The sequence below is a fragment of the Anomaloglossus baeobatrachus genome, chromosome 5 (genome assembly GCF_048569485.1).
Source record: "Anomaloglossus baeobatrachus isolate aAnoBae1 chromosome 5, aAnoBae1.hap1, whole genome shotgun sequence".
NCBI classification, from domain to species: domain Eukaryota; kingdom Metazoa; phylum Chordata; class Amphibia; order Anura; family Aromobatidae; genus Anomaloglossus; species Anomaloglossus baeobatrachus.
In genome coordinates, this window is record NC_134357.1 from 349,076,152 (window position 1) to 349,103,616 (window position 27,465).

General features: G+C 49.1%; 1 protein-coding gene across 1 annotated transcript in view; it reads left to right on the forward strand.

The window, feature by feature from the left end:
- NFS1 (NFS1 cysteine desulfurase) overlaps positions 1-27,465 on the forward strand; it is a 76,098-nt gene that overhangs the window by 1,797 nt on the left and 46,836 nt on the right. The window contains exons 2-7 of the mRNA XM_075349898.1: positions 6,258-6,340; positions 8,532-8,648; positions 15,332-15,415; positions 16,471-16,623; positions 16,712-16,805; positions 18,647-18,781. Coding sequence (XP_075206013.1) covers positions 6,258-6,340; positions 8,532-8,648; positions 15,332-15,415; positions 16,471-16,623; positions 16,712-16,805; positions 18,647-18,781 — 666 coding nt within the window. The remainder of the gene's footprint in view (positions 1-6,257; positions 6,341-8,531; positions 8,649-15,331; positions 15,416-16,470; positions 16,624-16,711; positions 16,806-18,646; positions 18,782-27,465) is intronic.

The following is a 27,465-nucleotide window of genomic DNA, read 5'->3' on the forward strand; positions in this document are numbered from 1 at the left end:
CCTCCCGCTAAACGCAGCCTACACCATATAGCTCTACTAGAGTCGGCTGCAACTATGGGTTGTGCAAAAATTTCGGACATTTTAAACAGTCCTGCCTCCTTTTTTGGATTGTATGATCTTTGATAGGAAGCTTTGCCAGTTTCTAACTGGGGTGCTTTTGTGCTTTATCCTGGTCAAACATTGCTTGGAGGTTTTGCATATTTCAGTAGGACCATCTCTGAGAACCCATATTGACTAGTCAGACTTTGGATGGAGCTGTGTGTTGCATTTTCTGCTTTTTCTAGTAATGGTATATACTAAACTAGTACGTTTTATTAGGGATGGTACAAGGCAAGACATAAACTGGCATAATGTGGAATGGACTATCATAATCTAAATTCCCTTAAAGGGATTGTTCACTTTCTGGACAACCCTATTTTAAAGGGACCCTGTCAGCAGATTTGGGGCCTATAAGCTGCGGCCACCACCAGTGGGATCTTATATACAGCATTCTAACATGCTGTATATAAGAGCCTGGGCCACTGTGTAGAATGTAAAAACGACTTTATAATACTATGGATGGGTGTCTCCGTTCTCCAGGTGCGGCGCCTCCTCTTTCGGCCGTCTTTGTCCTCCTTTGTCTGAAGCCGGGGTGCATAACGCGTCCTACGTCATGCACGCGCCGGCATTGAGGTCCTGCGCAGGCGCACTACAATACTTTGATCTGCCCTGCTCCCCCTTATAATAAAAATAACCTTGCTCCCTTTCTGCATTGGCGCTGTTCCAGCGATACTGGCACCACTGCTCATGTGACTTTGTCATTCCATGTAAGCCTTGCATCCAGCCTGCGGCCGTTATTGGACTTCTGCATTCTTCTACAATTTGTCCAATAAAAGGCCAATGGCAGCCGTTGATTAGCTGCAAGGCTCACGTGGCACCACATTGCTGGAAGGGCGCCAGGACAGAAGGTGAGGATATGTTTTGTTTTGTTTTTTTCCAAGGTGGACTACTTATTTTAAAAAGTTTTTTTTTTTTGTTTTGTTTTTTTTTTACATAATTATACCTTTTAAAAGGATATTCCCGTGTTCATAGGTGGTTATTGTTGGATAGTGCTTGTAAAAGCAAACATTTCTACAATATCCTGCTTTTTCAAGATTGGATCTGTTCTTGAGATATTTGTGTGAGGGTAGGCCTGGGCTATAGGCCGTTTGTCCAGATGTAATAAGATTATCTGTGTGTGTAAATAATCAAGGTATAGATGTCGTTGCATAATTATGTGTGTGTCTATATGACAATCGCATAGAAGCTTCATAATATGATTCTAAGATGTGAATTCCGCAATGTGTTAACAAAGATAATGAAGCCAAAATGAACAATGAACAAAGAGGTATTTATAACATACTGAGAGAATTCATAATCAGTTGGTTCACACCATGTGGGATGTTGACTCCTTGTTCTTGCTCCAAGGTTGAAGTCGAATGTTGTATTGTATAATCACAAGATTCTTTAATACACGGGTCAGAAGCTAGCTTCTGCTCAAGCAGTGAACACGTCTCATTGTCTGATTCATTTATATCTGCGCAGATCAATTTGAACTCCGTCCCTGTGATCCTGAGAAATCCCATTTGTGATTTCCCCAAGATTCCCAACCTTCATATTTGCACTTTTGAGTCCGACCTTTACAGCTTTTGCCTAGGACACCGACCACTGCTGCCTAAATTGTAAGCGCTGCACTGATAATGGTCGGGATTAGGAGGTAACTATTCAGAAACTTCAAAAGAATGGTTATTTGCTCAATAGAAAAGATCTAGCAGGGGTGGTCGGTCTCCAAGGCAGCGAGCTGTATACAAGTGTTAATATCTTAAGAACAGCAGAACATTTTAATAAGCAGTTCATTACATAATGTCTTGTATTTACAAGCATTGCCCGAAATACTCCTCTATAAATATGGGAATACAAAGCATGTCATATGCTGGGCTGGCATAATTCTGAGAGCTGTAAAGCTATGTGCCCACGCTGCGGAATTTGCCGTGGATTTTTTGTGGAAATTCCGCGGATTTTTCAACAATCTGCAGCACAGCTACTCCCCAGCCATTTCTATGGCATTTGGGAACTGCTGTGCCCACGCTGCGTTTTTTTCCGCAGCGGAAATAATGCAGATTTCCCTGCGGAAACATCAGCAGCATGGGAATTATTCCTGCGGACTTCTCCGCAGGGTCCCATATACTTACCTGCCTTGATAGAAGACAACGATGTCACTTTCTCCGTCCGGTGCACAGGAGCGCGGTCGATCCAGGTACAGGAAGGAAGAGGTGGGCGGGGTCTGCACGAACTATGTTCATGTGACAGTCGGAGCTAGTGCAGGCCCGCCCACCCTCTCCAGCACAGTGCACCAGACGCTGACAGAGTAACCCGGCCGCCGGAAAGTGAGGTGCTGCATGATGGAGGTAAGTAATATGAACGCCCGATCACTGCAGCACATGTTCTGCATTGAGGATGCAGTGCCGAAGCCATGGTACTGTATCCTCAATGCAGAATGCCCGCACCATATCCGCAGGACATTCCGCTGTACATCCGCAGCATGGAAACAGACAGAAGTTGTGCTGCGGATTTCTGGGAGCACCTGCGGATATAACCGCAGGACACTGTCCCCGTGGGCACATAGCCTTAGGCAGAGGATTTATTACATTTGGCTGCTGTTTTATGATCCAGGTTATGAAATAACAAGTGTGACACTGTGGCTGAAAACAATACATATCTTGTCATGACTAATAGAAAACTAGGCTTATAGTGAAGATGACAGGCCGTGTACACCACACTGGGCTAACATATACTAATGACATTTCTGAAAGATAGTGACCAGCAAGTCTGACAATCCATTACAGAACGGCAGTAAAATATAGGATTTCCCCAAATCAAAAGCGGAAACGATCAATTATGAAAGTTCCCTGGGTTATGCCAAGGCTCCACAGTTACTAGCATGTGATAAGTTCACTGTGTGCACCATTATTAGGCAATTTGGATTTTTGATGATTCATTTTGTTATTGAACAACTACAGTGCTGTCGGCCAGCCCAAAAGATTAGTAAACTTGAATATTTAAAGCACCACTCCAGCATTTTTGTTTTGTTTTACTGCTGGAGTGGTGCTTTAAATCTGAGTTTCCTGACCTTACTCATATACTTACCAGCCGCTGTCTTCATCTTCTTCTCGGCTCTGCTACGTCTGAGCGTCTCTGGTGGTCTCGGCTCTGCTACGTCTGAGCGTCTCTGGTGGTCTCGGCTCTGCTACGTCTGACCGTCTCTGCTGGTCTCTGCTCTGCTACGTCTGAGCGTCTCTGGTGGTCTCGGCTCTGCTAAGTCTGAGCGTCTCTGGTGGTCTCGGCTCTGCTACGTCTGAGCGTCTCTGGTGGTCTCTGCTCTGCTACGTCTGAGCGTCTCTGGTGGTCTCGGCTCTGCTACGTCTGTGCGTCTCTGGTGGTCTCGGCTCTGCTACGTCTGAGCGTCTCTGGTGGTCTCGGCTCTGCTACGTCTGAGCGTCTCTGGTGGTCTCGGCTCTGCTACGTCTGAGCGTCTCTGGTGGTCTCGGCTCTGCTACGTCTGAGCGTCTCTGGTGGTCTCGGCTCTGCTACGTCTGAGCGTCTCTGGTCCTCTTGGTTCTGCTATATCTGAGTGAGACTGTTAGATGTAGCAGAGCAGAGACACTGATGTGATCACACTCTCCTCATCAGAGGTCGGTGCTTGGGCTGTCGCAATAAGATGCAGCAGGTTGTGGATACAGGAAGGAGGTGAGAGACGGGTTTGGGTGGAGTTTTGAGTGAGTGTGATAGGTGCTTTCTTACAGTCCCCTGCAATGCATTATGGAAGTTGTAATAATAGAACACAGGACGTTAGCAGAGGGGAAGTTGTTGATTAACCCCATAAAAGCTGGGTTGTGGCTAAATCCCAGTGGTGGGCATGGTGATTGTTTCCTCCCATTTACTATATTCATGCAAGCGGGGCTTCGCCGCACCACCACCCCATCTCTGGGGTCTTACCCCCAGGCACCCGCTTCTAATATAAAGAACTCCATGACCACGGGGACTGAAAAAAATGATGATGCTGTTGGTATCAGTGATGTGGGCGGAGGCCCCGCCCCTTCTGGTCACATGGGTATGACGTCAGCGGAGGTCCCTTTAGCCCACTGGGATTTACCCGTTACCATTAGAGCTGTGTCTAGTAATGAGGATGTGCTGTAAAAGCATGATAAAAGGTAATATTGCGAAAAGATGATAATGGATGTCATAGGAGGCACATGATAGAAAGATTTCTAAAAAAAAAAACCAAAACAAAAAAACAGTTATCATACTAGACAACCTTGTTAAAAGGGTACCACAGCTAAGTTACATTTTTCATCCTGACCTGGGCTGGACTGGAGACATCACGTTTGCTATCTTACTTGTGTGAATGGCAGGTATTGTGCATCTGTCCTTCCAAAAAGCCAGAATACCCCTTTAGGCCCTGCACGCACTTGCCGTTTTTTGCCGCGGATTTCCTGTGGTTTTGCTGCATGTTTCGCTGCAGAAAATGTTCATAACATCTCTGCAGTGAATCACCAGCAAAACCTATGGGAAAAAAAATTTGCAAGAACAATTACATGTCACTTCTTTTCCGCACGTCACTGCAGGATTTCACTCCATTGACTGCAATGTAATCGTGAAATCCCACAGGGAATAACGCAGGCAGCAAATTTTGTGCGGTTCATTGTGTTTTCCTGCGTTATTCCCTCCGGTATTTCGCGGTTTACCTGCTGTAATGTTCATCGCTGCCTGCGGTTTGCAGGGAAGTGATGTCATTATGACAGGAAGAGGAAGCTGAGCAGAGAATAAACACACATCACAGACACACACAGACATCACAGACATAGAACACAGACACAGACATATAGAATACACATAGAAAGCAAACGGACATATAGAAAAGAAAAAACACGTGGGCTCCGCCTTATTTTTACCTTCCAGCCGAGGTAAACCCACAGCGGTGGCCCGATATTCTCATGCTGGGGAGGGCGAGGGCAGGGTTAATGCCCCCCACCCTCCCGCAGCTGAGAATATCAGCCCGCAGCTTCCCCGGGACTGTCGCATCCATTATGCGGCAGTACCGGAGTGTCCCCAGCTCTTCTAGATGCCGTGATGCGGTGGCAATCCAGGTAATAAGGAGTTAATGGCGGCGGATCGCCGCCACTAAGTCCAGGCTTGATCATGGCAGCGTCTATGTGACAGCTGACATGATCAATCCGTAAGTAAAGTGAATAAACACACATATATATTTTAAATAAAACACAAAAAAGCCTCCTCTTTCACCCCTTTATTAACCCCTCCCAAAGACACAGCTACAGCGTAATCCACGTCCTGCGATGCTTGCATCCAGCCGCGATTGACACAGTGCTGAATGCAGCCTCGCAGCGAGACAGCAGAGAGGTAACCACAGGGCATTTCCCACGGCTGGTAATGTGAACTCACTACCGCTTGGGAGAAATGCAGCGTGTGCTCACAGGGACTCTATCTATTCTTCTATCTATTCTTCTATCTATCTATCTATCTCAGAAGGAAATGCCTTTTTTTTTTTTCTTCAATGTGCTTTATTGCATTGAATGCATTAAAACACATGTAGCAACCCGCACGCGGCAAAACCGCTGCAATACCGCAAACAATACCGCAGTAAAACTGCTGCAAACCGGTTTGCCGCGTTTTTTTAACGCGGGTGCTGTAATCTTTCAGACCCTGCGGAATTTTCTTAAGAAAATTCTGTTTTCCAGTGCGCACAGGGCCTTAAATATTTTTTATTTGTCTTAAGGGTGCAATTAAAAGGCTTTCTAAAAATTGTATTTCTAGTCACTGCAGTGTACGGGGACAGAAGAGCACAAGTGTATGGTGATTAGTGGCCGCTGCTGGGTACTGCAGATCAGATTGCATTGATATGAATGAGTCGTTCTGCAGTGCCCATCAGTGTCCAGTATGTGCTGTGTTCTACCCCGTACATTTCTTACATGCCAGCTGACCACATGGGTGTCAGATCACCACCAATCTTATATTGATGATGTACCCGAAGTATGTGTCATCAACATAAAAGTGCTGCGATATCCATTTAAACCATTACATTGCAGGAGATGGGGAACACTAAGTGCAGGCTGCTCCCATTAAATAAAGTGACACAGACAGATGTCAGTAGCCATGTAACTCCGTCATAATTTTTAATTCATGAGACTTATTTTAAGTCTAAAACTTGTATTTCCTTACAGATTGGCAAAAAGAAAAAGAAAAGCTCTCCGACAAGCCAGAGCTCAGACCACTGTATATGGATGTTCAAGCGACAAGTCCATTGGTAAGCTGTATTAAGCCCTGCCAACAAACCAATGTACCGCCTTGAGAGGGGCCTGGCCGCTCTCTGCTGCTTGGGCCGAGCCGCTCGAGGTCCGGGCTCGGGTTGTCGGTGGCACGAGCGCCTCCGGACCGGGGGCCACATTGCTCTGTTGAGGGGGAGGCAGTGGGGTGGTGGTGGTGCGGGACGAGGCGCGCAGCCGGGGGCCGCGTTGTTGTCCTACGGGTCGTGACGCCACCCACGGGTCGTGGTGACGGGATGCACCACCGCTGCGGCTGGAGTGAAGGTGGGGGCTCGTCCGGGATCGGTGTTGCGGCCGCAGCCTAGATGTTAGCCCCTCCGTGGGTAGGGGTGGTGTGTCCCGGGGCCCGGTGGGGAACTGGGCGACGGGTTGTTGTCGGAGTGCAGGGTGCCGTACTGCAGTGCAGTGTCGTGCCCGGATGGAACTGGTGTACTCACGATTAATTCACACCCAGAGTCACTGGTAAACCAAAGTTCGGGTATGGTCGGGTCCTGCAGCCGGCTGCTTGTGTCCCCTGTGAGGTTGATGGTGGCCCCTTTCCCTTGCACCTCTTGTTGTGGTTTTCAGCTCCCCCTGCCTGGACAGTGGTAGCCCGCTCCCCGGCGTTTAGCTGCCGGAGGAGCCCTCGGTTGCCCGCAGGCGCTGGCCCGTCGGATGTTTGGACCTTGGCGGTGGCTCTCACCCGGTATCGGTGGGCTTTTGCCTTCTTTCGGGACTTTGGGTGAGGATGAACCCGTGAGGTCCAGACTGCAATCGGTTAATTTGCCTAAACTCAGTGCCTTCTAAGCTAGGACGGGGTCTGAGTACCCGGTTTCTGGTGCTCCAGTAAACGGTTGACTCCCCGGTTCAGGGCCAGCGGGCTCCAACCCTGGCCTGGTCCCTACGGTTCCGCCGGTTGCTGTACTGGTACTCCTGCAGGTGGCCACCACCGTCTGCCTGCCTGACGTTACGGGGATCCCAGGCTCCAACCCGGGTCCCTGACAGCTTCTCTCTCTCACACCTCCTGTCAACTCTCCCACTAGAACTTAACCCTAGAACGCGCAAGCAATTCAATCTTCCATAGAAAACAAATGACCTAGCAGGCCTGCGAGGCCCCAGATATGCGTTCTAGGGTTAACTGTTTGTATTTCCTGCCTCAGGACAGTAGTCTCCTCGGTGGGCGTGCCTTTCTGCCTGACTCCGCCCACCTGGTGTGCACTACTGGCTCTGAGGGAGGCATCAGGTCTCCCTTTCGGGTGACTGATGTGTCCTCACAAGGGATGGGGGTGTGTGCGTAATGTGGTAGGTGTTGATACCTGTGACCCCTGGGGTCCAGGGCGTCACACCAACACATGCATATTGTTATAGGAGTCTTAAAGGGAATCTGTCAGCAGGGTTTTGCTATTTAATCCTCGAGCAGCATGAGCCATAACCTTAGTATTGAGGGCATTTAAAGGGGAACACTGGATGGAGATGTTTTGCCACGCTGATATCCCATCCTTGCTCTTTCTATTCATGACTGTAATATTAAAGTTATTATTTTTTCTTTGATATTTCTGTTGAAAATATATGTGTCCATATGTTCCTACATACTATAATAAAATATAGAATATTGATAATCAATAAGCAGATAAAGCATAAACCTAGTCTATTATACCATTTCTGTTAGCAGCCAGGCAGGGGTGGACTTACCATATATGTTGCCCTGTACAGGGGCTAGTTGGTTAGGGGTCCACGGCCACCTTCAGAGTGGCTTCTAACCGTTCGCTACACTGCATGTAAGGGACTGAGAATGACTTTCATGGCATACCATTATTAGAGAATTGCTAGAGATACATAAGGGACTGTTCTATTATGGGGTATTGACTAGCAAGGGGTCCTTATTTTGTATTTTATGACCCTCTGCTACTTGTGTCTACGCCAGATCCTGAGCTCTCCATGTTGTATTTCTTCCACAAGGTGTGATCTTTCTGTCAGCTGTACGGTCAGCACAATAAGCCGTCATAACAGGCAATTTGCCCAAATATTCAGATTTGGCGAACTGTGAAGCAAGTTTAGGAAACAATTGGGGGAGGTGATTACAGTAAATATCAGATATTATTAGTGGCTGTTTATTATATTATTTATATTCTACCATGGTCTTAACAGAAGGACGCTTCAGTCTTATGTATTATATCATACTTTCTGCTATAGGATCCCAGAGTACTAGACCGTATGTTGCCTTATTTGGTGAATTATTATGGAAACCCTCACTCAAGAACTCATGAGTATGGGTGGGAGAGCGAGAAGGCGATGGAAAAAGCAAGAGAGGTATTTGCTACAGCTGGTAAAGTAATAGAATCTGATTCAGTTTTGTTAAGTCATGCCTGCAGGAAAACTGCTTGATTTCCAGAAATTTAAAGGGATTATCCACTACATCTACTGTGTAGTGGCAGTTCTTGGGTACTGCATCTCCGCTACTATTGAAGGGAATGTGAGCTGATCTACACAGACTACGAATATTCAAAAGAACTTGGCACCACTGTTATGCCGCACAATAACTATGTTTCAAGATTTACTATTGGAGTGGAATCCTACTTCAGCACCCCTTTTTTCCCACCTGTTTTGAAGAGAGCCACCTATCTCTTAAGTCTACACAGACTACAAGACTTCTTTATGCTTGAACACGAGCACTAAAGAAAAGCATAACCAAACTTCCAATCTAAACTCACCAAAAAATCAATTTGAGTCTCTCCCCCAAATTTATAATTACCAGAGAAGACAACTATGTTAAAGAACCTTAAGGGGATGTCCAGTGAAAACCAGATATAGGACAGATTAACTTATTGATCAGTGGTAGTCCAACCGCTGGTACCCTTACCGATCAGTAGAATGCAGAACTTTTCTCTCAATGGGGCACTTTTTATTTCCGTTACAAAATGGAGTAGCAGGTCAGATGGCCGACCACCGCTTGATTCATTCTTGTGGGGCTGCTATAAAAATCCAGCAGCCACTTAGGTAATGAATGGAGCAGAGGTTGCACATGTCTACTTCAGCTCATATGGTAATAAAACTACCTGGCACCACAAGGGATGAGCCCATCCGAAGGAGAACTGCAATAACATTGTAGTATGCAATATATACAGTGTCGTAACTAGTAGGGAAGAGCGGACTTATGGATGCCCGATTTTTGGCTGGACTTTTAATTACCGTATTTTTCGCTTTATAAGACGCACTTTTGTTCCCCCAAATTTTGGGGGAAAGTAGGGGGTGCGTCTTATAATCCGAATATACTGGAGGGGGGGTGTATATATATATATATATATATATATATATATATATATATATATATATATATATATATATATCTATATATATAATTGCCTTATTCTGTCTGTCTGTCTGTCTGTCTGTCTGTCTGTCTGTCTGTCTGTCTGTCTGTCATGCTCCAAAATTGTGTCCTTACGGTGACACAAAGCTGATTGGCCGCTGGGCTCGCCATGGCCCCGCCCCCCCACACGGATTGGCCGCTCGCCCAGGCTGCGCCCCCACACGGATTGGCCAGCCGCTCGCCCAGGCTCCGCCCCCCCCACAGATTGGCCTCTCGCCCCGGCACCCTGCAGGCATTGGCAATTCAGCCACGCCACGCCCCGCCCCCCTCACGCAATGCACGTTAGCTCTGGCCCCACCCCCTCCCTCCCCCCGCGCATTTCTCTAACTGACACGGCTGTCACGGAGGTGAGTACGGTACTCCCTATCCCCCCCCAACCCCCCCCCCCCCCCCCCGGCCCCCGCTCCCAAAGGGGTGGTGTGGATACTCGCATGGTTACAAGCGCTGTCACGGAGGTGAGTACTGTACTCCCTCCCCCTCCCCCGGCCCCCGCTCCCACGGCAGTGGTGGGAGTGGTGTGGATACGTTGGTAACCATGCTCGCATGGTTACAAGCCCATCAAGGTCCTGCTGCGCCGGAAGGTCCACACGCACACACACAAACATACACACACATCAGATCACACTCACACTCACTCTCATACACACCTCACACACACCTCACATCGCATCCACATACTCACGACATCCTGGGATATCGCTTGCTTCTCGGCGGCGATACTGTGCTGTTGTGATCTTCCAGGACCTGACGGAGGATCACATGGCCAGAAGCATGTGATATCCCCGGATGTTGTGAGTATGAGCGCGTAAGTGCGATATCGTCAGTGTCTGTGTGTGTGAGTGGATGCGATCGGGTGTGTGTGAGTGGATGCGATCGGGTGTGTGTGAGTGGATGCGATCGGGTGTGTGTGAGTGGATGCGATCGGGTGTGTGTGAGTGGATGCGATCGGGTGTGTGTGTGAGTGGATGCGATCGGGTGTGTGTGTGAGTGGATGCGATCGGGTGTGTGTGTGAGTGGATGCGATCGGGTGTGTGTGTGAGTGAATGCGATCGGGTGTGTGTGTGAGTGGATGCGATCGGGTGTGTGTGTGAGTGCATGCGATCGGGTGTGTGAGTGTCGGCAGAGGAGCAGGGCGTGCTGGAGAAGGCTGGGAGCAGAGAGGCTGATCATGGGGAAGAGGGAAATGCTGATGCTGAAGGAGGCTGGGATGGGAAGGCTGGGAAGAAGGAGGCTGGGAGGAGAGAGGCTGATCCTAGGGAAGGCTGGGGAGAGGAGGCTGATGCTGAGGGAGGCTGGAAGGAGAGAGGCTGATGCTGAGGGAGGCTGGGACGAGGGAGGCTGATGCTTAGGGAAGCTGATGCTGGAGGAGGCTGGAAGAACAGAGGCTGATGCTGGTGGAGGCTGATGCTTTGGGAGGCTGATGCTGGGGGAGACTGGGAGAGGAAGGCTGATGCTGAGGGAGGCTGGGAGAGGGAGGCTGGGAGGAAGGAGGCTGGGAAGAGAGAGGCTGATCCTTGGGAAGGCTGGGAAAGGGAGGCTGATGCTGAGGGAGGCTGGAAGGAAAGAGCCTGATGCTAGAGACAGAGACGCTGATGCTGGGAGGAGAGAGGCTGATGCTGCGGGCAGAGAGGCTGATGATGCGGGTAGAGAGGCTGATGCTGGCGCAGCATGGCGGATGGAGCACGTTTGGTAATGCGCAGCATGGCGGATGGAGCACGTTTGGGAGTGCGCAGCATGGCGGATGGAGTACGTTTGGGAGTGCGCAGCATGGCGGATGGAGCACGTTTGGGAGTGCGCAGCATGGCGGATGGAGCACGTTTGGGAGTGCGCAGCATGGCGGATGCAGCACGATGGCGAGTGCGGAGTATGGCGGATGGAGCATGTTTGGGAGTGCGCAGCATGGCGGATGGACCACGTTTGGGAGTGCGCAGCATGGCGGATGGAGCACGTTTGAGAGTGCGCAGCATGGGAGATGGAGCACGATGGGGGGTGCGCAGCATAGGGGATGGAGCACGATAGGGAGTGCACTGCATGGGGGATGGAGCACGATGGGGAGTGCCCAGCATGGCGGATGGAGCACGTTTGGAAGTGCGCAGCATGGCGGATGGAGCACGTTTGGGAGTGCGCGGCATGGCGGATGGAGCACGTTTGGGAGTGCGCAGCATGGATGATGGAGCACGATGGGGGGTGCGCAGCATAGGGGATAGAGCATGATGGGGAGTGCGCTGCATGGGGCATGGAGCACGATGGGGAGTGTGGAGTATGGCGGATGGAGCACGTTTGGGAGTGCGCAGCATGGTGGATGGAGCACATTTGGGAGTGCGCAGCATGGCGGATGGAGCACGTTTAGGAGTGCGCAGCATAGGAGATGGAGCACGATGGGGAGTGCGCAGCGTGGCGGATGGAGCACGATGGGGAGTGCGCAGCATAGGGAATGGAGCACGATGGGGAGTGCGCAGCATGGCGGATGGAGCACGTTTGGGAGTGCGCAGTATGGCGGATGGAGCACGTTTGGGAGTGCGCAGGATGGGAGATGTAGCACGATGGGGGGTGCGCAGCATAGGGGATGGAGCACGATGGAGAGTGCACACCTCCCCCCAACACACACACACGCGCGCGCGCGCACTGCACAACACACCACACACACACACTGGAAACCACAAACAACTGCCCTACACAGACACCCACACACAGACAACGCTGCACACACAAATATACGCACATACCGCACATATATATAACAAAAATCATACATGAACTACACAATACGTAAATTCTAGAATACCCGATGCGTAGAATCGGGCCACCTTCTAGTATATATATATATATATATATATATATATATATATATAATACAGTCAGGTCCAGAAGTATTTGGACAGTGACACAAGTTTTGTTATTTTAGCTGTTTACAAAAACATGTTCAGAAATACAATTATATATATAATATGGGCTGAAAGTGCACACTCCCAGCTGCAATATGAGAGTTTTCACATCCAAATCAGAGAAAGGGTTTAGGAATCATAGCTCTGTAATGCATAGCCTCCTCTTTTTCAAGGGACCAAAAGTAATTGGACAAGGGACTCTAAGGGCTGCAATTAACTCTGAAGGCGTCTCCCTCGTTAATCTGTAATCAATGAAGTAGTTAAAAGGTCTGGGGTTGATTACAGGTGTGTGGTTTTGCATTTGGAAGCTGTTGCTGTGACCAGACAACATGCGGTCTAAGGAACTCTCAATTGAGGTGAAGCAGAACATCCTGAGGCTGAAAAAAAGAAAAAATCCATCAGAGAGATAGCAGACATGCTTGGAGTAGCAAAATCAACAGTCGGGTACATTCTGAGAAAAAAGGAATTGACTGGTGAGCTTGGGAACTCAAAAAGGTCTGGGCGTCCACGGATGACAACAGTGGTGGATGATCGCCGCATACTTTCTTTTGTGAAGAAGAACCCGTTCACAACATCAACTGAAGTCCAGAACACACTCAGTGAAGTAGGTGTATCTGTCTCTAAGTCAACAGTAAAGAGAAGACTCCATGAAAGTAAATACAAAGGGTTCACATCTAGATGCAAACCATTCATCAATTCCAAAAATAGACAGGCCAGAGTTAAATTTGCTGAAAAACACCTCATGAAGCCAGCTCAGTTCTGGAAAAGTATTCTATGGACAGATGAGACAAAGATCAACCTGTACCAGAATGATGGGAAGAAAAAAGTTTGGAGAAGAAAGGGAACGGCACATGATCCAAGGCACACCACATCCTCTGTAAAACATGGTGGAGGCAACGTGATGGCATGGGCATGCATGGCTTTCAATGGCACTGGGTCACTTGTGTTTATTGATGACATAACAGCAGACGAGAGTAGCCGGATGAATTCTGAAGTGTACCGGGATATACTTTCAGCCCAGATTCAGCCAAATGCCGCAAAGTTGATCGGACGGCGCTTCATAGTACAGATGGACAATGACCCCAAGCATACAGCCAAAGCTACCCAGGAGTTCATGAGTGCAAAAAAGTGGAACCTTCTGCAATGGCCAAGTCAATCACCAGATCTTAACCCAATTGAGCATGTATTTCACTTGCTCAAATCAAGACGTAAGACGGAAAGACCCACAAACAAGCAAGACCTGAAGGCTGCGGCTGTAAAGGCCTGGCAAAGCATTAAGAAGGAGGAAACCCAGCGTTTGGTGATGTCCATGGGTTCCAGACTTAAGGCAGTGATTGCCTCCAAAGGATTCGCAACAAAATATTGAAAATAAAAATATTTTGTTTTGGGTTTGGTTTATTTGTCCAATTACTTTTGACCTCCTAAAATGTGGAGTGTTTGTAAAGAAATGTGTACAATTCCTACAATTTCTATCAGATATTTTTGTTCAAACCTTCAAATTAAACGTTATAATCTGCACTTGAATTCTGTTGTAGAGATTTCATTTCAAATCCAATGTGGTGGCATGCAGAGCCCAACTCGCGAAAATTGTGTCACTGTCCAAATATTTCTGGACCTAACTGTATACCCTATATTATTTGTTAGACAGACACTGGCATTATAAGACGGACCCCATTTATTAAAAAAATTTCTATTCCTTCACCAAATTTGCGTCTTATAATCAGGTGCGTCCTCTAAAGCGAAAAATACGGTAAATCTCACCTAAATTATTTAAAGACTTGATGCAAATGTGACCCCCGACCCCATATAAGTTAATAGTGCCCTAAACTTTGGTGCTGCAAAATGGTCGTAGTAAGGGCTATGGGGCTGAAAAAGGAAGCAAAATGGGGGTAAGTAATGGAGAGGCATCTATCAGACATCCCCATTACTAACCCGATAAGTGTTACACACTGGAAAAAATAGTATATTTCAATAAAGACTCCCCCCACACGCCCTCGTTCACCAACTTATTAAGTTAGAAAAATATGCTCACAATTCCGACCTAATCAAATGGTTTAATGTCCCATGAGGTCCATCGAATGCTTTGGAGCCTCGTTCTGAGAACGAGGCTCCATAGGTCACTCCCGGTCAGATGTAGGTATGGAATTTCTCACACCCCTAAAATGGAGAAAAAAAATAAAAATGACAGATTTGGCATTATTATGAATAATAATAATAATAATTAAATACAATAAAGCAATTAAAATCTCATACTCAAAGTGGTATCAATAAACAACAGTTTATTATGCAAAAATACAAGCCACACAGCTCTGTGGATAAAATATAAGTTATGGGTCTCACAATATGAACAATTTATTTTCTTTTTAACAAGGTTTTTAATTTTTTTAACTAATGCCAAAGTAAAAATGTTTATTTTCTTATCACCATAGTTGTACTGACTTGTAAAATCGTATCACCAGGTATTTTTAAAACACCAGTGTCGTTAAAACGAAACCCAAGGAACATTGGTGGAGTTGCAACTTTGCTATGTGGAAGAAAAATTACTAAAGTTATGGCACTTGGTAAAAGGGGAGGAAAAAAACAAAGCACATAGACTAACATTTTTTACTAGATATATTTTTATAATATATATATTAGACAGAATTAGTAAATCTGCCACATTATATTTTGCAGTTATTTAGTCATTTCCTGTATCGCAATTTATAAATGTATAAAATGAAATCTTATTTCTTGTGCAGCAAGTGGCCTCCTTGATCGGAGCAGACCCCAGAGAGATAATTTTCACAAGTGGTGCAACAGAATCTAACAATCTGGCTCTCAAGGTAATTATTTTATTTGAAATGAAGGATGATCCATATTTACAATTGGGGGAGTAATGGCTATGTGATTGCAAGTAGAAATTGCATTGCACTTAGGTATATCTTTTAAAACTAGATTAGATTTAAAGGGAACCTGTCACAGGGTTTTTCCCATATGAGCTGCGGCCCCACCAGTGAGCCCTTATATATAGTATTCCAGAATACTGTATATAAGAGCCCAGACTTCTCTGTATAACGTTAAATACACCTTTATAATACTCATATAGGGGGCGGTCCTGTCCGATGGGTGTTGCTGCTCTCGGTCCGACGCCTCCTTCATCTTATGGGATCACCGTCCTCCTGCCCAGCCCCATGTGCATGACGCGTCCTGCGTCATTCACAGAGAGACCTCCATTGTGCTCCTGCGCGTGCGCATTTTAATTTGGCCGTCTGAGTGCTAAGCAAAGTACTGTAATGCGCAGGCACGAAGAAAGGTCAAAAACCGCCGATAGGTGTACCTGGTCTTGTTTGGAGCCTCCTATATTCCCGCGTTCCTCCTGCCTTGAGTAATTAGGATGGTATGTCCTACATGATTTTTACATCACCACCGATCTCGATCCTGCGCTGTTGAAGCACAGATCTGTGCAAGCTGAGGACAGTGCAAAGTCTTGTAGTGTTCATGAGCCGAGAGAGGACAGAGGTAACGTCGGCGCATGATCATTACAATACAGTACTTTGTTCTGCCCTCAGCTTGCACAGATCTGTGCTTCAACTGCACAGGAACGAGATTGGCGGCGTTGTTTTCCGTCATCCATATCAAGCAAGGCAATTGGAGTTTGAGGTCCCAAGTAAGACCAGCAAACCGGGCCATGTTGTATATTGGAATTATAAGGGTTTTTTTTGGATATGCAGAGTGAGTTGGAGGCTTATATATGTGTTGCTGAACTGCGGTTAATGAGACGTTAAATGCGGAGGCTTTAGATTATATTTGGGAAACTTGGTGACAGATTCCCTTAAAGGTGCATTTATTTTGTCTTTGTTTTTTTTAACTGGGCTTTTTTTTTGTCTGTGATTTTAAGGGTGTTGCCAGATTTTACAAGTCTCGCAAAAGACACATAATCACCACTCAGACTGAACACAAGTGCGTCCTGGATTCGTGCCGCTCGTTAGAAGCTGAAGGTTTCCAAGTATCTTACCTTCCTGTGCAGAAGAATGGGCTGTTGGATTTAAAGGTGATTTGTCATTCACTTTTTTTTCTTTTTTGCTTTATAATTAGAAATTGGATTCTCCATTTGGAGTAAACATGATGATTTTCTTTAGGTTCTAGAAGAAGCCATTCGGCCAGACACGAGCCTGGTGTCTGTCATGGCTGTGAACAATGAAATTGGAGTGAAGCAACCTATAGCTGACATAGGTAAATTTCAGCATTCTGTAGTGATGACTGAATGGCAACAATGACCAATTTTTTGTCACAGCACAAGCTTGTCATGATTAGCCCTGTTCTGGTCTTCAGGCCAGGCCCCATGGAGTTTTTGCTATGTTAACCTATGTAGGTATACTGAGCACATGGCAGACTGTGTGTATGGCTTTGTATTGTGTGATTGAGCGGTTTGCTGATGTCAATATTTTGAATCTAGTGGCCCATGGTGGCTATGGGATAGGGTATGGACAGGCGTATGTTATGTACAACACATACGAGAGCATTTTCTTAATTGCCATTTTATATGGACAGTGATTTAGGGACGAATTCCTGAGGCCCATTGTTGTGCCATTCATCCACAACCACCACCTCATGTTGCAGCATAATACACAACCCCATGTTGCATGGATCTGTACCGCGCGGAGCTGCCGCCCGACCACCGCGCGGAGCTGCCGCCCGACCACCGCGCGGAGCTGCCGCCCGACCACCGCGCGGAGCTGCCGCCCGACCACCGCGCGGAGCTGCCGCCCGACCACCGCGCGGAGCTGCCGCCCGACCACCGCGCGGAGCTGCCGCCCGACCACCGCGCGGAGCTGCCGCCCGACCACCGCGCGGAGCTGCCGCCCGACCACCGCGCGGAGCTGCCGCCCGACCACCGCGCGGAGCTGCCGCCCGACCACCGCGCGGAGCTGCCGCCCGACCACCGCGCGGAGCTGCCGCCCGACCACCGCGCGGAGCTGCCGCCCGACCACCGCGCGGAGCTGCCGCCCAATCTACACCCCACCTACTGTCTTCTCCCCATAATCCTATAGAATGTAAACCCGCAAGGGTAGGGCCCTCTTCCCTCTGTACTAGTCTTATTGTAACTTGTATATGTATTCTGTATGTAACCCCTTCTCATGTACAGCACCATGGAATTAATGGTGCTCAATAAATAAATAATAATAATAATAATACACAATTGTTGGAAGCTGAAAACATCCCAGTTCTTGCATGGCCAGCATACTCACCGGACAGATCACCCATTGAGCATGTTTAGGATGCTCTGGATTGGCATACACGACATTGTGTTCAAGTTCCTCCCAATATCCAGCGACTTTTCACAGCTATTGAACAGGAAGGACCAACATTCCACAGGCCACAATCAACCTGAACAACTCTATGTGAAGGAGATGTGTTGCACTGTGTGAGGCAAATGGTGGTCACACCAGATACTGACAGGTCTTCTGCCCCACCCTCCAATACTGTAAAACTGCACATTTCAGCATGGCCTTTTATTGTGGCCAGCCTGAGGCACACCTGTGTAATAATCATGCTGTCTAATCAGCATCTTGATATGCCGCACCTGTGAGGTGAATGGGTTGTCTCGGCAAAGGAGAAATGCTCATTAACAGATTTAGACACATTTGTGAACAATATTTTTAAGAACAAGGCCTTTTGAGTTCATAGAAAAAAGTCTTAGATCTTTCAGTTCAGTTAATGAAAAATGGGAGCAAAAACAAGTGTTACGTTTATATTTGTGTTCAGTGTATTTTGGTCCTTGTACACTGCTGTTATATTGGTCTGTGCAGCTACATACACTCTTATAGTGTCCTCTTCTGCAGATGATGCCTTCTTAACTTTGAAAGTTAAAGAAAAGTTTTGCGGATCATTTTTATATTTTTTTCTTACTATGGGCTTTATTAGTATTGTACTGTATGTACATAAATAGTGCTCAGCATCTCATCTTATATGTAGCTGGTCTCTATCTGCACTGTAGTGGAGATGGCATTCTCTAAACTAATTATTTGACCTAATTCTGAAATCTCAGTGACTGCTTCTTCTTTTGTCTTCAGGTTATCTTTGCAACTCCAGAAAAGTCTTCTTTCATACAGACGCTGCACAGGCTGTAGGCAAGATACCAATGAATGTGAATCAAATGAAGATTGACCTAATGAGCATAAGTGCACATAAGATTTATGGCCCTAAAGGTATGCAGTACTTGTGCCGTGTATTTGTTAAGTTGTTATTATAGACAATCTCTCTCCTTTAAGACAAGGGTCTGTAATGTTTGCCCGCTTTTGTGTAAGGGGTACTTCTCACATAGCGATATCGCCGCTGAGTCCCGGTTTTTGTGACGCACCAGTGACCTCATTAGCGATCTTGCTGTGTGGGACACTGAGCAGCGACCTGGCCCCTGCTGTGAAATCGCTGCTCGTTACACACAGTGCTGCTTCGTTTTTTGGACGTTGCTCTCCCGCTGTGAAGCACACATCGCTGTGTTTGACAGCGAGAGAGCAACGAACTGAATGTGCAGGGAGCAGGAGCCGGCTTCTGGCAGCCTGCGGTAAGCTGTAACCAAGGTAAATATCGAGTAACCAAGCGAAGCCCTTTGCTTGGTTACCCGATATTTACCTTGGTTACTAGCGTCTCAGGCTACCAGTGCCGGCTTCCTGCACACGTAGCCGAAGTACACATCGGGTAAATAAGCAAAGCGGTTTGCTTATTAACCCAATATGTACTCTGGCTAGGAGTGCAGGGAGCCAGCGTGTGCGCTGGTAACCAAGGTAAATATCGGGTAACCAAGGGAAGTGCTTTGCTTGGTTACCCGATATTTAACTTAGTTACCAAGTGTAGCATCGCTTCCACGAGTCGCTGGGGGCTGGTCACTGGTCGCTGGTGAGATCTGCCTAATTGACAGCTCACCAGCGACCATGTAGCGACGACGCACCAGCGATCCTGACCAGGTCAGATCGCTGGTGGGATCGCTGGAGCGTCGCTAAAGTGTGACGGTACCCTAAGCACAACTACATGTATTGTTTTGTTTTTCTTGTGACTTTTGATAATTAAAAGTTGTCTTTTTATTAAAGTATTCCATATTTATAATATCTTATAATTTTGGTAGGTGTTGATTGACCATCAACAGTGAAACCCCCAATTTTTAATGGGAATTTTAGGGGAGAGATAATGAAAGACACATTTTGGTGTAGCTCATTGACAGGTAAATCTAGTCAGATAATAGTGAAACCCATCTGGTCTTGGTTTACCCCAACTAGCAGCTCTCATACACCTTGTAATCAACAGATACTATTGGAATGTCTGTAGTCATTTTATAGACCTCTGAGGTGCAGCTCAACTCTGGGTAAAATACTGACTTTTTTTTAATCTTGGCCACTGTGAAAATCTTGGTGACCGTTCTTTTATGTAATCTGAGTATGATGGAATTCCAGGGATGCGTCATTTTTATAAAAGGACTGTTTTCTCTGCTGTAGATGTGGTCATTTTTCTGAATGCTGAGCTGTGTATGTTCCCTCTCACACCACTGATGGGCAGTTTTTGGTGTACACTGTGCACAGACAGAAAGCTGCCAATCAGCAGGGTGGGGTTACACAAAGCAAGAGAACCACGTGGCATGAGACAACTAGTACGTGAGTGCTAATTTCCTGCTAGTAAAAACAGATTTTATTAAACTGCAACAAGCAGTCTCGTAAGTGACATATTGCTGGAATCGGTGTCTCTGTATCTACATCATGCCTCTCTCAGATAACACCGGGAAAACCTGATGACAGATTCCCTTTTTAAGGGGAATCTGTCACCAGGTTTTTGCCACCTAATCTGAGAGCAGCATGACATAGAGGCAGAGATCCTGATTCCAGCAATATGTCACTTACTGGGCTGTTTTGATCTACTGCTGATTTAAATAGTGATTTTATAAATAAAATAGGTTTTTTGATCTGAGCGCCAGTGATTATTCTATCAATGCACGATTATCAAAGTTCTCTAGTGTAATTTAATATAGTATAAGAATGAAGCTGCTAGTAGGCAGGGGATACCGTGTGAATATCTCCAAAAGGTTCAAGTATATAGTATATAATATGCACTACTGCGCTAAACATTCAAATACACATAAAAACACTTTATTTACCTGTTCTAATGTGATCAAGACACTGAATGGCATTTAAAGTGTTAATTTCTTTGTCGCTCCATTGGGAGACCCAGACAATTGGGTGTATAGCTTCTGCCTCCGGAGGCCACACAAAGTATTACACTTAAAAGTGTAAACCCCTCCCCTTCTGCCTATACACCCCCCCGTGCATCACGGGCTCCTCAGTTTTTATGCTTTGTGCGAAGGAGGCACACATGCACGCAAGCTCCACAATTTAGTCAGCAGCAGCTGCTGACTATATCGGATGGAAGAAAAGAGGGCCACTAACAGGGCCCCCGGCATGCTCCCTTCTCACCCCACTCTGGTCGGCGGTGCTGTTAAGGTTGAGGTACCCATTGCGGGTACATAGGCAGGAGCCACATGCTGTTTTCCTTCCCCATCCCTTAGGGGCTCTGGGTGAAGTGGGATCCTAACCGGTCTCCAGGCACTGGGACCGTGCTCCCTCCGCAGCCCCTGGGGGAATCTGCTGGACAGGAGCTGTGTATCGTCAGGGACAAGGCCCTGCTACTATGAGGTATTCTGTATCCCCTTGGGGACGGCGCATGGAGCGCCTGTGTTATGCACGCTGCAGCAGCTGCTGGGTGTGTTAGTGCGCCGGGACTACCGCGCTGACCGCGCTTGTTTGCTGGCCGCGCTTATAACTTTATTCCCCGGCTTTTGCGGCCTAGTACCGCATATTCCCGCCCCCGGGCCTGCCAGTCAGGGGAAGGGCGGGACGCTGCACTGGACGTCAGCGCTGAGGGCTGGAGCATACTTAGTATCCTCCTCCCCCCTCACTGAGCACCGTGGGGCACCAGATTCCCGCACTTTCTAAGGCACGCCCACGGCCCCCTCCTCCCCACAGAACGCTGGCAGCCATTTCTATCAGCACTTCTGACGCTGGAGAGGAGAGACACAGCTCTGGGAGGCCCAGGCAGGGAATCTGGTGGTCACACAACCGCTACAGGCGGTCGGTAAGCCGCACCTGTTACTAGGTGCTGGTCCCCCTGGGTGCCGAAGTGTGTGTGTATATATATATATATATATGCCTATATGCTATACATTTACTCTGTACGGCCGCACTGCTTGTTTTTGGCTATATACCCTCCCTGTTTGTACTCAGAGGAGACAACAGCATGTCGTCCGCAAAAAGCAAGGGTGCCAAGGCACAGGCTTACTTTGCAACCTGTACCTCATGTGCGGCTATGCTACCGGCAGGTTCCACCTACCCTCATTGTGTGCAGTGCTCGGCCCCTGTGACACTCACTCAGCCGGAGCCTCTGCCACTGGTGGCCCAGGTGGAACCACCTGCTGCCACTGTCCAGGTGACAGGGACAGAGTTTGCAGTATTTGCTGGCAAACTTTCTGAGTCTATGGATAAATGGTCTGCTAAGATACTAGAAGCCTTGCAGTCCAGACCGGTAACTCAGGCCCCGGGCACTGTTGAATCATTGACCCCAGGCCCCCCTCGGTTGGAGCAGCAAAGTGCTCCTGGGGTGACTCATAGGTCCCACGATGAGGTCTCCGACACGGACCGCAGTCCCAGACCGCCTAAGCGGGCTCGCTGGGAACTTCCCTCGACTTCATCACACTGCTCAGGGTCCCAGCAGGAGGACTCTCTAGAGGATGAAGCGGAGGTGGCAGATCAGGACTCTGATCCTGACGCCGCTCTCAACCTGGATACACCTGAAGGGGACGCCATAGTAAATGACCTTATAGCGTCCATCAATCAGGTGTTGGATCTTTCTCCCCCAGCTCCTCCGATTGAGGAGTCAGCTTCTCAGCAGGAGAAATTCCATTTTAGGTTCCCCAAACGTACAATGAGTACGTTTCTGGATCACTCAGACTTCAGAGATGCAGTCCAGAAACACCGAGCTTTTCCAGATAAGCGCTTTTCTAAGCGCCTTAAGGACACACGTTATCCCTTCCCCCCTGACGTAGTCAAGGGTTGGGCTCAGTGTCCCAAGGTGGATCCTCCAGTCTCTAGACTGGCGGCTAGATCCATAGTTGCAGTGGAAGATGGTGCATCACTCAAGGATGCCACTGACAGGCAGATGGAGCTCCTGTTGAAATCCATCTATGAAGCTATCGGCGCGTCCTTTGCTCCGGCATTCGCAGCCGTATGGGCACTCCAAGCTATCTCAGCTTGTCACTCTGAGATTAATGCAGTCACACGTGCCTCTACTCCGCAGGTTGTGTCCTTAACATCTCAGGCGTCGGCGTTTGCGTCCTACGCCATGAATGCTGTCCTGGACTCTGCGAGCCGTACGGCGGTAGCATCCGCCAATTCGGTGGCAGTCCGCAGGGCCATGTGGCTACGTGAATGGAAGGCAGACTCTGCTTCCAAAAAGTTCTTAACCGGTTTGCCATGTTCTGGCGACCGCCTGTTTGGCGAGCGATTGGATGAAATCATTAAACAATCCAAGGGAAAGGACTCATCCTTACCCCAGTCCAAACCAAACAGACCTCAACAACGGAAGGTACAATCGAGGTTTCGGTCCTTTCGGCCCGCGGGCAGGTCTCAATTCTCCTCGTCCAACAGGCCACAGAAGGGTCAGAGGAACTCCGATTCATGGAGGTCTAAGTCACGTCCTCCAAAGACCGCCGGAGGAACCGCTCCCAAAGCGGCCTCCTCATGACTTTCGGCCTCCTCAAACCGCATCCTCGGTCGGTGGCAGGCTCTCCCGCCTGGCGGCCACATGTCCAAAACCGATGGGTGAGAGAGATTCTGTCTCACGGTTACAGGATAGAGTTCAGCTCTCGTCCTCTGACTCGTTTCTTCAGAACATCTCCGCCCCCCCGAGCGAGCCGATGCTCTTCTTCAGGCGGTGAACACTCTAAAGGCAGAAGGAGTGGTGATCCCTGTTCCCCTTCAGCAACGGGGTCACGGTTTTTACTCCAACTTGTTTGTGGTGCCAAAAAAGGACGGATCTTTCCGTCCCGTTCTGGACCTAAAACTGCTCAACAAACACGTGAAAACCAGGCGGTTCCGGATGGAATCTCTCCGCTCCGTCATCGCCTCAATGTCCCAAGGAGACTTCCTAGCATCAATCGACATCAAGGATGCTTATCTTCACGTGCCGATTGCACCAGAGCATCAGCGCTTCCTGCGTTTCGCCATAGGGGACGAACACCTGCAGTTCGTGGCACTGCCTTTCGGCCTGGCGACGGCCCCACGGGTCTTCACCAAGGTCATGGCAACAGTGGTAGCAGTCCTACACTCTCAGGGACACTCGGTGATCCCTTACTTAGACGACCTGCTTGTCAAGGCCCCCTCTCAGGTGGCATGCCAACACAGCCTGAATATCGCTCTGGAGACTCTCCAGAGATTCGGGTGGATCATCAATTTCCCAAAGTCAAAACTGACACCGGCCCAATCACTGACATATCTTGGGATGGAGTTTCATACTCTCTCAGCGATAGTGAAACTTCCGCTGGACAAACAGCGTTCACTACAGACAGGGGTGCAATCTCTCCTTCGAGTCCAGTCGCACCCCTTGAGGCGCCTCATGCACTTCCTAGGGAAGATGGTGGCAGCAATGGAGGCAGTTCCTTTTGCGCAGTTTCATCTGCGTCCACTTCAATGGGACATTCTCCGCAAATGGGACAGGAAGTCGACGTCCCTCGACAGGAGCGTCTCCCTTTCTCGGGCAGCCAAGGCCTCCCTTCAGTGGTGGCTTCTTCCCACTTCGTTGTCGAAGGGGAAATCCTTCCTACCCCCATCCTGGGTGGTGGTCACGACGGATGCGAGTCTGTCAGGGTGGGGAGCGGTTTTTCTCCACCACAGGGCTCAGGGTACCTGGACTCAGCCAGAGTCCTCCCTTCAGATCAATGTTCTGGAGATAAGGGCAGTGTATCTTGCCCTGAAGGCGTTCCAGCCGTGGCTGGAAGGCAGGCAGATCCGAATTCAGTCGGACAACGCCACGGCGGTGGCATACATCAACCACCAAGGCGGCACACGCAGTCGGCAAGCCTTCCAGGAAGTCCGACGGATTCTGCTATGGGTGGAAGCCACAGCCTCCACCATCTCCGCAGTTCACATCCCGGGCGTGGAAAACTGGGAAGCAGACTTCCTCAGTCGCCAGGGCATGGACGCAGGGGAATGGTCTCTTCACCCGGACGTGTTTCAAGAGATCTGTTGCCGCTGGGGCAAGCCGGACGTCGACCTAATGGCGTCCCGGCACAACAACAAAGTCCCGGCATTCATGGCACGGTCTCAAGATCACAGAGCTCTGGCGGCAGACGCATTAGTTCAGGATTGGTCGCAGTTTCAACTGCCTTATGTATTTCCTCCTCTGGCACTGCTGCCCAGAGTGTTACGCAAGATCAGGTCCGACTGCCGCCGCGCCATCCTCGTCGCTCCAGACTGGCCGAGGAGGTCGTGGTACCCGGATCTGTGGCATCTCACGGTGGGCCAACCGTGGGCACTACCAGACCGACCAGACTTACTGTCTCAAGGGCCATTTTTCCATCTGAATTCTGCGGCCCTCAACCTGACTGTGTGGCCATTGAGTCCTGGATCCTAGCGTCTTCAGGGTTATCTCAAGAGGTCATTGCCACTATGAGACAGGCCAGGAAACCAACGTCCGCCAAGATCTACCACAGGACGTGGAGGATCTTCTTATCCTGGTGCTCTGATCAGGGTTTTACTCCATGGCCATTTGCCTTGCCCACTTTTCTGTCCTTCCTTCAATCCGGATTAGAAAAGGGTTTGTCTCTCGGCTCCCTTAAGGGACAAGTCTCGGCGCGCTCTGTGTTTTTTCAAAAGCGCCTAGCCAGGCTTCCACAGGTACGCACGTTCCTGCAGGGGGTTTGCCATATAGTCCCTCCTTACAAGCGTCCGCTAGAACCCTGGGATCTGAACAGGGTGCTAACGGCTCTTCAGAAACCACCTTTCGAGCCAATGAGGGATATTTCTCTTTCACGCCTTTCGCAGAAAGTGGTCTTCCTAGTGGCAGTCACATCACTTCGGAGAGTGTCTGAGCTAGCAGCGCTGTCATGCAAAGCCCCCTTCCTGGTGTTTCACCAGGACAAGGTGGTTCTGCGTCCGGTTCCGGAATTTCTCCCGAAGGTGGTATCCCCTTTTCATCTCAATCAGGATATCTCCTTACCTTCTTTTTGTCCTCATCCAATTCACCAATGTGAAAAGGATTTGCACTTGTTAGATCTGGTGAGAGCACTCAGACTCTAAATTTCTCGTACGGCGCCTGTGCGCCGCTCGGATGCACTCTTTGTCCTTGTCGCTGGCCAGCGTAAAGGGTCGCAGGCTTCCAAGTCAACCTTGGCTCGGTGGATCAAGGAACCAATTCTTGAAGCCTACCGTTCTTCTGGGCTTCCGGTTCCCTCAGGGCTGAAGGCCCACTCTACCAGAGCCGTGGGTGCGTCCTGGGCTTTGCGGCACCAGGCTACGGCTCAGCAGGTGTGTCAGGCGGCTACCTGGTCGAGTCTGCACACTTTCACGAAACACTATCAGGTGCATACCTATGCTTCGGCAGATGCCAGCCTAGGTAGGCGAGTCCTTCAGGCGGCGGTTGCCCACCTGTAGGAAGGGGCCGTTTTACGGCTCTATTACGAGGTATTATTTTACCCACCCAGGGACTGCTTTTGGACGTCCCAATTGTCTGGGTCTCCCAATGGAGCGACAAAGAAGAAGGGAATTTTGTTTACTTACCGTAAATTCCTTTTCTTTGTCGCTCCATTGGGAGACCCAGACAATTGGGGTGTATAGGCTATGCCTCCGGAGGCCGCACAAAGTATTACACTAAAAGTGTAAAACCCCTCCCCTTCTGCCTATACACCCCCCGTGCTCCCACGGGCTCCTCAGTTTTTTTGCTTTGTGCGAAGGAGGCAGACATGCACGCATAGCTCCACAGATTAGTCAGCATCAGCTGCTGACTATGTCGGATGGAAGAAAAGAGGGCCCATAACAGGGCCCCCAGCATGCTCCCTTCTCACCCCACTCTTGTCGGCGGTGTTGTTAAGGTTGAGGTATCCATTGCGGGTACGGAGGCTGGAGCCCACATGCTGTTTTCCTTCCCCATCCCATTTAGGGCTCTGGGTGAAGTGGGATCCTAATCGGTCTCCAGGCACTGAGACCGTGCTCCATCCACAGCCCCTGGGGACTCTGCTGGATAATGGAGCCGAGTATCGTCAGGGACATGGCCCTGCTACTTTGAGGTACTCTGTGTCCCCGTGGGGACCGCGCACAGAAACACTCCAGTATTGCTGGGTGTGTTAGTGCGCCGGGGACCGCGGCGCTGACCGCAATTGTGCCATCACACGCTGCAGCGTGGCTGGGTGTGTACTGTATTGGGGACTACCGCGCTGACCGCCGCTGCCATTGTTATACATGCGGCGCGGCTGGGACTGTTAGTGCGCCGGGGACATCCGCGCCGACCGCGCTTATACGGCGGCCGCGCTTATAACTCTAGTCCTTTTGCGGCCTAGTCTCATTCTCTTCCCGCCCCCAGGCCTGCCAGTCAGGGGAAGGGCGGGACGCTGTTCTGAATGTCAGCACTGAGGGCTGGAGCATGCTTTGCATACTCCACCCCCCTCACCGTGCACAGTGGGGCACCAGTTTCCCGCACTTTCTAGGGCACGCCCACGGCCCCCTCCTCTCCTCAGGACGCCGGCAGCCATTCCTGTCAGCTCTTCTGACGCTGGAGAGGGGAGACAAGCTCTGGGAGACCCAGGCAGGGATTCTGGTGGCCACACAACCGCTTTGAGCGGCCGGTAAGCAGCACCTCTGGT